The 10,502-nt window shown below is 47.2% G+C and overlaps 1 protein-coding gene across 3 annotated transcripts in view; it reads left to right on the top strand.

The window, feature by feature from the left end:
• Positions 1–10,502, top strand: part of HELZ2 (helicase with zinc finger 2) — a 51,618-nt gene that overhangs the window by 14,316 nt on the left and 26,800 nt on the right. For 2 of the 3 annotated variants that reach the window (XM_077929410.1, XM_077929407.1), the window contains exons 3-9: positions 620–803; positions 1,641–1,748; positions 2,938–3,464; positions 4,334–4,966; positions 5,964–6,750; positions 9,233–9,280; positions 10,258–10,333. In XM_077929410.1, coding sequence (XP_077785536.1) covers positions 620–803; positions 1,641–1,748; positions 2,938–3,464; positions 4,334–4,966; positions 5,964–6,750; positions 9,233–9,280; positions 10,258–10,333 — 2,363 coding nt within the window. The remainder of the gene's footprint in view (positions 1–619; positions 804–1,640; positions 1,749–2,937; positions 3,465–4,333; positions 4,967–5,963; positions 6,751–9,232; positions 9,281–10,257; positions 10,334–10,502) is intronic. The other variant, XM_077929408.1, reaches the window with a different exon arrangement.

Below are 10,502 nucleotides of genomic sequence, written 5' to 3' on the forward strand. Positions count from 1 at the left end.
TGGGTTTTTTTGTTTTTAGCGGTAATTATTTTAACTGTAAACCACCTTGATGCTCTGTCAGGGAAAAAGCCAGAGTGATAATAATAATAATAATAATAATAATAATAATAATAATAATAATAATAATAATAATAATTTATACTATGCCCAGCCACTCTGGGCATCTCCCAACAGAACACTAAAAACAGAATAAAACTTCAAACTTTAAAAACTTCCCTAAGCAGGGCTGCCTTCAGATGTCTTCTAAAGGTCAGATAGTTGTTTATTTCCTTGACATCTGATGGGAGGGAGTTCCACAGGGAGGGTGCCACCACTGAGAAGGCCCTCTGCCTGGTTCCCTGTAACCTCACTTCTCGCAGGGAGGGAACTACCAGAAGGCCCTCTGAGCTGGACCTCAGCGTCTGGACTGAATGATGGATTTAACTCAGATTACCCAGAACAGTTTGCAGATTAGTTCCCATTCCACCTTTGCATCACTCAAAAGGTGACCCAGCCACCTATGATTTTTCGGTGCCCCTGGGTGTGGCTATACAAATTGAAGGGCATGGCTGCGCCAAAAGCACCTGTCTTGATTCTTTTATCCCATATAAGTCAACCCTGGGTTGGTGTCTTCCTGCAGAGTTGATGTCTGTGAATATGGGGAGGACTGCATCTACGCCCATTCTGCCCAGGAGCTGGAAGAATGGATTCAGCGGGCAAAGGTCTCTGAGAAGAACAAGCAGACCGCCAAGCAGTATGGCCTCCTTTCATATCAGGACCGGCTTCTTGCTGAATACCAGGAAAGCCACAACGAAGTCTTAATCGTAAGTTTCACCATTTCTGCATATTCCATAAGTTTTGGTATCCATTCCTCCTTTCCTGGGACTTCTGCTTTTCCATTTTTTAGCAAGTAACATTCTTGCCGCTGGAGTCCAATTTAGGTAGTTCGGTCCCTATAATTCCCAAAAGAAAAGCTTCTGGGTTTGTTTGTTTTTTGCAAAGGTTATTTTAAACATCCTTTTAATTCATTTCCCAGTAAGCTTTAACCTTACTACAAGACCACCACATATGATAAAAAGAACCTTCTTTCTCTTTACATTTCCAACACTTATTTGATTTAGATTTATACATTTTTTGCCAGTTTACTCGGTGTTAGATACCAACAATATATCATTTTCATATCATTTTCTCTTAGACGATAACATGCTGTAAATTTTATATCCATATTCCACAATCGCTCCCAGGCCTCCATGTCTATATTATGACCAATATCTTTTGCTCAATGTATCACTGAGTATTTTACTTGCTCATCCTTTGTCTCCCATTCCTGTAATATTTTATACCTTTTAGACAGCACTTTTACATTACATTCCAACAGTTCTCTCTCAAGTTGAGATATTGGTTCCCCAAACCCTCATATCCTATCTTTCTTAAATACCTCATTCAAATGATGATATTGTAACCGTGTTGTTTATTTCCCTGATAATTCCTTAAATTCTTTTAATTCATGCTCTCCTCCCTCTTGTTTTAATAAATTTCTATAAGTAGTCCCAGAGGGATCTTTGCTCTGAATGCAGATGAAAAGGGGGAAGGCTCCCATCTCATCTGGCCAGGTCGTTGCCTACTGGCCGCTTGGCTCATCTGGTTACCTCTCTCACCAGATTTCCGAGGATGTTGACGGCGTTAAGGTCACCTGTCCGCAACCTCTGCGCGTGCAGTCGGAGGACAAGAAGATGCGCTATCGATGGGTTTTCACTGTTCATTCCAAGGTAAGCTTGAGAAGGCAAAATAAATCCTAGAGATGTTGAAGGAGGGAGTCTCGTATCCTTACTTTAGGAAGATAGGGCTGGATTAAACCACCCCATTCTGCAGGTGGGAGTCAGTGCCAGAGTGGTGATAATAATAATAATAATAATAATAATAATAATAATAATAATAATAATTTTTTATTTATGCTGTGCCCTTCCCGGTTCAAATACCAGGCGCAGGGAGGCTAACAACAAATTTAAAACACTTAATTGTAAAAGCAGCATGAAATACAATGTAAAAAACATGAATAACAATAAAATTCAAAATTCAGAAATCAATTTAGGGGAAATAAGCATTAGATAATCCCAAGGGCTAGCTGGCTGAATTGGTCCTACTTGGGCCAGCGAGGAGGCCAGGGGAGAATTAGTTGTGGGGTCTTTATAAAAGGGAAGAGGGAGGGAAGAGAAGAGAAGGGAAATAAAAGATCAGGCTTAATTCAAATTAAAGGCCAGGCAGAATAGCTCTGTCTTACAGGCATACAGTGGTGCATGTTCTGGTTATCTCTCGCTTGGACTACTGCAATGCGCTCTACGTGGGGCTACCTTTGAAGGTGACCCAGAAACTACAACTAATCCAGAATGTGGCAGCTAGACTGGTGACTGGGAGTGGCCACTGAGACCGCATAACACCGGTCTTGAAAGACCTACTCTGGCTCCCAGTACGTTTCCAAACACAATTCAAAGTGTTGGTGCTGACCTTTAAAGCCCTAAACAGCCTCAATCCAGTATACCTGAAGGAGCGTCTCCACCCCCATCGTTCAGCCCAGATACTGAGGTCCAGCGCCGAGGGCCTTCTGGCGGTTCCCTCATTGCGAGAAGCAAAGCTACAGGGAACCAGGCAGAGGGCCTTCTCGGTAGTGGCGCCCGCCCTGTGGAATGCCCTCCCACCAGATGTCAAGGAGAACAGACTTTTAGAAGACATTTGAAGGCAGCCCTGTTTAGGGAAGCTTTTAATGTTTGATGTATTACTGTATTTTAATATTTGGTTGGAAGCCGCCCAGAGTGGCTGGGGAAGCCCAGCCAGATGGGCGTGGTATATATAATGAATTATTATTATTATTATTATTATTATTATTATTATTATTATTACTATTACTATTATTATTGTTATTATTTGACGTGAGATAACATGGCTGCCTTCCAATTTCAGAAGCCGTTGGTGCATGTGGCCCTGCTGAAGCGCGTTCCTGGCGCTGCCTTCTACCTGGCAGGGAGCGGGCTCAAGCGAGGTCTCACCTACGCCTCGGGAGAAAGATTCAAGGCCGTACGGGCGTCTCCGCCGGCGACGGAGGTGGAGGTGTGCCTGGAGTGCCAGACCTTCGGTGTCTATGAGCAGTGGCTGGTGTTCGACTTTGGCGCGCGCCCAGTCCTGCTCCGGAAGCTGCAGGCCCGGGTGGGGCAGAGGGAGGCCCCCTGGCAAGTGGACCCGTCGTCCGTGGGGCAGAGCAGCCGCTTCGTGGACTTTGAGCGGTGGCACAGCGGCAACCGGGTGGTGGTGCCCAGCGTGGAGCGCACCGGGCAGGAGCTGGAGCTGCTGGCCAAGTACAAGGCCCCGTCCCTCTCCCTGGACTTCCAGCGTGGTGCCCAGGGCAAGCCCATCGCCCGCCTGAACTACCGCGAGCAGATGCACAACTTCCTGTTCAGGGAGGAAGAGGCGCAGGAAGCGCTGATCGCCAAGTGAGTGAGGCCAAGGTGGCCTGAGGCGTGCGGCTTGCTTTTTTTAGCCTCAGCTTTCCCTTCTGCATTATGGGGATAATAATACAGGGTTGTTGTCTCTAGGAGATAATGTAATACAGGGATGTCCAACTCCCAAGAGACTGTGATCTACTCACAGAATAAAAAAGTGGGAGTGATCTACCCATTTTTTGGCGGGGGGGGGGGGTTAGATAAACAATAAGTCATAGTGCCAGCGGAGACTCCGCCTTCCGCTCTTCAAATTGTACACAGATAAACGAAAGAGGGAGGGGGACCAAATGCTCCTTTTTAGGTAAAGGTAAAAGGACCCCTGACTATTAGGTCCAGTCGTGACCGACTCTGGGGTTGCGGCGCTCACCTCGCTTTATTGGCCGAAGGACAGCTTCCGGGTATGTGGCCAGCATGACTAATCCGCTTCTGGCAAACCAGAGCAGCGCACGGAAACACCGTTTACCTTCCTGCTGGAGTGGTACCTATTTATCTACTTGCACTTTGACGTGCTTTCAAACTGCTAGGTTGGCAGGCGCAGGGACTGAACAACGGGAGCTCACCCCGTCGTGGGGATTCGAACCGCTGACCTTCTGATCGTCAAGCCCTAGGCTCTGTGGTTTAACCCACAGCGCCATCCATGTCCCTTTTTACCCGTGGACAAAAATGAGCCTGTGATCGACTTCTGACAACCGGGGGCCGACCTGTCTACCTGTTTATTATTATTACTATTTAGCATGCATTTAGCTTTGATCATTCAAGATATTAAATTCATGCCTCTTTGCCCATCTTGCCTCCTCCTCCCCTTCTTCCCAACCTCTTTCCCTACTCTTTGACCCCCCCCCTCTTCTTCTGATATACAGGCTCAACTTCCAAGTGACCATCTCCATTCATCAGATGATGGAGACCCTTTCCATGGGGATGAAGTGTGCACCCCCAGGAGAGCTCTTTGCCCACCTCCCCACCCCTTACTCCCTGACCCCGGACTCCGACGAAGGCTACCTCCTCTACCGCTTGGTCAAAACTGCCTTCCTGGCCCCGGACCCTCCGGCCAACAACCGCGTCTTTGAGGTCTCCGTCGAGATGAAGGCAGAGAAGAGCATCTGGCTTCTCCTGCCCAAGCGCTGCTGCGTCGAGCTGGGTCTCCGTGCGGGCATGTCCCTCAAGGTGGAGGTCCAGTTCCAGATTGACCAGCTCCAGTTCCGGCAGTGGCACTGGGCCGTGGACCAGCTGAAGGACGAGAAGCTCGTCTTCCCCGACGTCGCAGCCTGCTCCATCCCACGACCCCTCGATCAGGTTCTCCTGCAGAGGGCCAACAAGAAACAGAGCCAAGCCATCTCCTTCATCACTGGGCAGGCGGCTGGAGTCCGGCAAGTGCCGCCTCTCTTGATCTACGGGCCGTTTGGGACCGGGAAGACCTACACCTTGGCCATGGCGACCTTGGAGATCATCAAACAGCCAAAGACCCGTGTCCTGATTTGCACCCACACGAACAGGTGAGTTGGGTCCTTGGAGAGGAGAGGGCTCTGCTTCTGAATACCAGGGGGTGGAAACCACAGGAGAATTCAGGGGATCAGATCCCTTTACCTTTTGAATGTGCTTTAAAGGCGCATTGGAAGCTCTTTAAAACATAGCATCACAGAATTGTAGAGTTGGAAGGGACCCTGAGGGTCATCTAGTCCAACCCCCTGCAATGCAGGAATCTCACCTAGATGATCCATGGCCGATGGCCATCCAAGCGCTGCTTAAAAACCTCCAAGGAAGGAGAGTCACTGCTTCAGGCCCTAAGGGCCTCTGGAGCAGGAGAAAGCAAGCTTGCTCCATCCTCCATGTGACAACGTTTCAGAAGCATTTTTTTGTTGCTTTAGCTGCTTGATATTATCACAGCATGGCAGAGGTGGAAGGGATCCCAAGGGTCATCTAGTCAAACCCCCAGCAATGCAAGGATCCTCCCCACAGCCATAATAATAATAATAATAATAATAATAATAATAATAATAATTTATTATTTATACCCCACCCATCTGGCTGAGTTTCCCCAGCCACTCTGGGCGGCTCCCAATCAGTGTTAAAAACAGTACAGCGTTACATATTAAAAACTTCCCTGAACAGGGCTCCAGCGGGAAGGTAAACGGCGTTTCCGTGCGCTGCTCTGGTTCGCCAGCAGTGACTTACTCATGCTGGCCACATGACCCGGAAGCTGTACGCCGGCTCCCTTGGCCAATAAAGCGAGATGAGCGCCGCAACCTCAGAGTCAGCCACGACTGGACCTAATGGTCAGGGGTCCCTTTACCTTTACCTAAAGGGCTGTCACATGGAGAGTGTCTGCCTTGGAAGCAAAAGGTTCATTCCCTGCTGGGAACTCCTGCTCAAAATCCTTCGGTGCTGCTGCCAGTCCGTGTAGACAGCATGGAGCTGCATGGACCAACGGTCTGATTTGTTGCAAGCTCTGTGTTTTTAAATGGTTGCAGTAAACCCATCTTATTTTCCCAGTGCCGCCGATATATACATCCGCGAGTATTTCCACGATTACGTGACATCCGGGCACCCCGAGGCCGTCCCGTTAAGGGCCGTGTACATCAAACGTAATATCATTGGGATAGACCCCACCGTGAAGCTCTACTGCTGCTTCTCCCAGAACCGAGACTCCTTCCGCCTCCCCACAAAGGAAGAACTGGGTCGGCACAGGATCATAATCACCACTGCCATGCAGTCCCGGGAGCTTGGGCTGACCCCTGGCTATTTCAGCCACATCCTGATCGACGAAGCTGCCCAGATGCTGGAGTGCGAGGCCCTGGTCCCCCTCTCCCTGGCCACCTTCGAGACCCGCATCATCCTCGCGGGGGACCACATGCAGACGACCCCCAAACTCTTCTGCCTGCAGGCCGGGGAGCAGTCAGCCGACCACACGCTCCTGAACCGCCTCTTCCAGTACTACCAGAAGGAGAAGCACGAGGTGGCCTTGAAGAGCAGGATCATCTTCAACGAGAACTATCGCTCCGCGGCGAGCATCATCGACTTCGTCTCCAGGCACTTCTACGTTGGGAAAGGGGACGCCATCCGCGCCATGGGGAACATCCCTCCGCACCCCGAGTTCCACCCGCTCATGTTCTGCCATGTCGCCGGTTCCGCCGAGTGGGATGCCTCCATCAGCTCCTGGCGCAACGCCTCAGAGATCGGGCAGGTGGTGGAGAAGGTGGAGGAGATGGCCCAGAGGTGGCCGGATCAATGGGGCGAGAGGGACTTCAAGAGGATATGCGTGGTCTCTTATGGGATCCAGGTGCGTCATGAGGGTTACTGCGTGGTTGGGACTGTGCGTAATCAGTCATAATAACAGGCTAAAAAACAGTTTCTATCCGTGGGCTGTTAGGCTGCTGAACGGAAAATAATATAGTGCAACTGACTTTTGGGGTTGGTGTGTTGTGCGGCAAGCACACAGAGTGCAAAAGGATTGAGTGTTTGTGTGTAGGGGGGAGGCTTGGTTAATTTCATTGTACATAGGTTGTACATTGACAATAAAGGTATTACAGTGGTACCTCTGGTTGCGAATGGGATCCCTTCTGGAGGCCCGTTCACAATCTGAAAGAAATGCAACCCCCGTCTGCGCGGGTCACGACTCGCCGCTTCTGCGCATGTGTGTGACATCCTTTTTCGCATCTGCGCATGCGTGAGCGGCGAAACCCGGAGGTAATCCTTTCCAGTACTTCGGGGTCGCCACGGGATGCAACCTGAAAACGCTCAACCTGAAGCAAACGTAACATGAGGTATCACTGTATTATTATTATTATTTATTATGTGCTCAGTGACAGAGCACATTTTTTATTATTATAATTTTTTAATTCAGTTTTACATATAACATTTACACCAGACTTACCCAACTTTCGGCCCTCCAGAAGTTTTCGCCTACAACTCCCATGATCCCTAGCTACCAGGACCAGTGGTCAGGGATGATGGGAACTTTATTGCCTGGTCACCAAGACATTTAAAAAAAACCAAAAATGCTTGCTTTATAAGCCAGGAGGTTTGTATGCAGCAAGACCAAAGCTAAAGCTCTCCAAAGCCAAATCTCGCAAGCATGCAAAATAACCACATGCAAAATAAATTGGGAAAATATTGCAGGTGAGAGCAAAGTTCCATCCTACCCAACAGTAGCCAGCAAGATGAGGATAACTATTCCAAACATCGATATGGAGACTGCTAATTACAAGTGCTCCTGTTAAGACCTTTTTATTTGCCCAAGCCTATTCTCTCTTTTTTAAAAAAAAATAATATTTATTGAGAGTTTAAGATTACAGAAAAAGGAGAGAAAAAAAGAGGGGGGAAAATTAAACAATACAAGTCAATACATATAAAAAAGGAATAAAAGAACAAAACACAATACATCAAAACCAAAAACAAAAGCAAAATTTTTTTAAAAAACAAATCCAATATTCCCATATCTTTATCTTTCATTAACTTGTTTCATCGACCTCCTCACACCTCCCTTTTTTGTATTCTAGTTATTAATTATTTCAGCAAATCCTTTCCATCTTTCACTATTTTCTGTCATTTAATTGTCTTAATTTATTTTAACCTTATCTTACCATAAAGAACCCTAAAACTTAAAACTTATTTGTACATAACTCCTTATAACATTTCTACTAAAGCCATATAGTTTGATTCCAACATTTTTCTAACACTCATTAATTTTACAATATTTCTCTAAATAAATTTTTAAAATTTCTTCCAATCTTCATCCACCGTCTCTTCTCCCTGGTCTCGGGTTCTGTCAGTCCTTTCTATCCATTCCATCTAGTCCATCAACCTGGTGATCTTCTATCCGAGGCTCTTAATTCTTTTCCATGTCCCTTCTGCAGATCTTCATATTTATACCTGCACTTTACTTTGTCTTCTGCTGATCTTGTTCTTAATTTCCTTCCTTTGTCACTGAGGAGTAGATCTCGGGGAGACTCCAACCTAACAATGTCTTTATCCCTTCTCGACAGATCAGCCCATTCTCCATAAACAGAACTAAAATCCAAAGGATATTTCAGAACATGTTTCAAAAACCCTCCAAAGTTAAAGGCCCCCGCCACTCCAATCTCCCCCTGACCCAAAACCAGATCCCAAAAGCCAGAACATCCCTGCATAAGGGGATCTTTCCAACTTTCCTTCTCCAATCCAAGCGGGACTCCATCTCTCCAAATCTGGCTTTCTCCAGATTTGTTCTTCAAAAACAACACCTTATGTTCGTACAAGGCCGAGGCTCTCTCCACTTGTATTACTTGAGGTTCAACAACAACCTCCTCCTTTGTCTTTTCCACAGCTTGCCATGTCAAAGCAGATTCCTGGGTCGGTTCCTTAATAGTTTCTGTATAAGTATTCACTTTTTGTCCCAAATCAATCCTTTTTTGTCCAAAATTGTCAATGTTAGTAGTCATCGCATCCATCTTCTCATGAAGCTGTTCCAATAAGGCACTTGTTTTACAAAAAGCAATCACTAAGGCTTCTTCTGTCCACATTCTTGTCCAAGGTCAATGTCTAGTTCTCACAGTCTTTAATCTCTGCAGCTGGAGAATTCCCCAACTCCACTCTTGCAACAGTTTCAAAAACTCCCTCTAGGGGAAACAATTTCTATTTGTATCCGTCCTTTTAAAAGCAGGTCCAGCAACAAAGTTAATTTCGATTTTCAGATATTTTGCTCCTTTTAAGTGCAAAAGGAAACATTGGAATCAATATGTCTCTCTTATTTAACTATCTGTCAACATACGTTTTATTCACAGTCAAAGAACTTTCCCAAAAGATCGGTCTTCCTGGCAGCCCCTTCCCAGGTTCGAAACGGTGGTAATTTATCTTTCTTCACTCTCTCTCCTGCAGGCTTAAACAATCTAAACTTTCCCTCTCTTCTCCTGCTTCCAAGCGGGGTTTAGTAATTTTAACCGATGGAGATTTAATCCTTTACAGAAGACTTTCCAGACTTTAGCTTGCAATGTCTTTGCTTCAATCTATTTACAAAAGCGGAAGGCGGACTTCCTGTTTGGAACCTTCCCGCTTCGGTGCCAAATTAAAGATGTTTCGTAATCCAATTTTCTGTTCTACTCACGGGTAGTTGTTTAAAGTCCAATTGTCCACAGGAAAAGGTCAGCGCTCTCCGGCAACAGCAATGCGGCTTCACTTCGTGAAAAAAGCAGTCGATTCGAAGCACCGCGCCGCTCACCCCACGTCGCTCTGGATCCCTGAAACCGGGTTTCCCCGCGAGTAGGGGAGGCACAAAAGGTGCCAGCCGAATCCCACGTCCACAGGCTTCTCCCGCCTGTGGTTTTTAATGGGTCTCCGCCTCGCCGTGGCGGTCCAGACCCTGATTTCCACGGAGCGGATTCCTCCCGATCAGAGGAAATCCGCCATTGCCGGAGGCGCTAACCCGGAAGTCTCTGCCCAAGCCTATTCTCAACAACATTTTTAATTATTGCCCACTGATTCTCTTTGGGCATTGTGCTGTTATTTTAACTGTGATTATGTTCTGTGTTGCATGTTTATTTTTGTTTCCCTGTGCACTGCTCTGATAATTTACTGTGCAATCAGTTTAGAACTTCTTTGAAGCAATAAATCGGTAGCAAACATTGCCAACTCCCCACTCTCTTGACATGCTTCCAACAGCTACATGAGAGGCAGAAATGCAGCAGGACCCGTAATGGCAAAAAACGTACATCCCTTATGCAAGGGAGCCTTGCTGCAGAAGGACGCAACCAGCCTTGTTAAAGCCACCTGCCTGCTGGTGAACTGACCGGCTCCTCTTTATTTTCACCAGGTGAAAGCAATAAGGCAGGAGCTGAGGAAGAAGCGCCTGGGGGACGTGGTGGTGGAGGGCTACGAGAATCTGCCAGGTTGGTACTTGCCCAGCTGCCAGGTGTGCTTGAAGCCAAAGAAGGGAACCACAGCTTACGAGAAATAAGGACGCTATCCCATAACCCTTTCCAAGCAGCCACTCCCTGTCACAGGGATGGGCCAGAGCTCAGTGACAGCACCCTTTCGCCACTGCCTGTCAATGTAGCT

Source organism: Podarcis muralis, chromosome 5 (assembly GCF_964188315.1).
Source record: "Podarcis muralis chromosome 5, rPodMur119.hap1.1, whole genome shotgun sequence".
In the NCBI taxonomy this organism is placed as follows: domain Eukaryota; kingdom Metazoa; phylum Chordata; class Lepidosauria; order Squamata; family Lacertidae; genus Podarcis; species Podarcis muralis.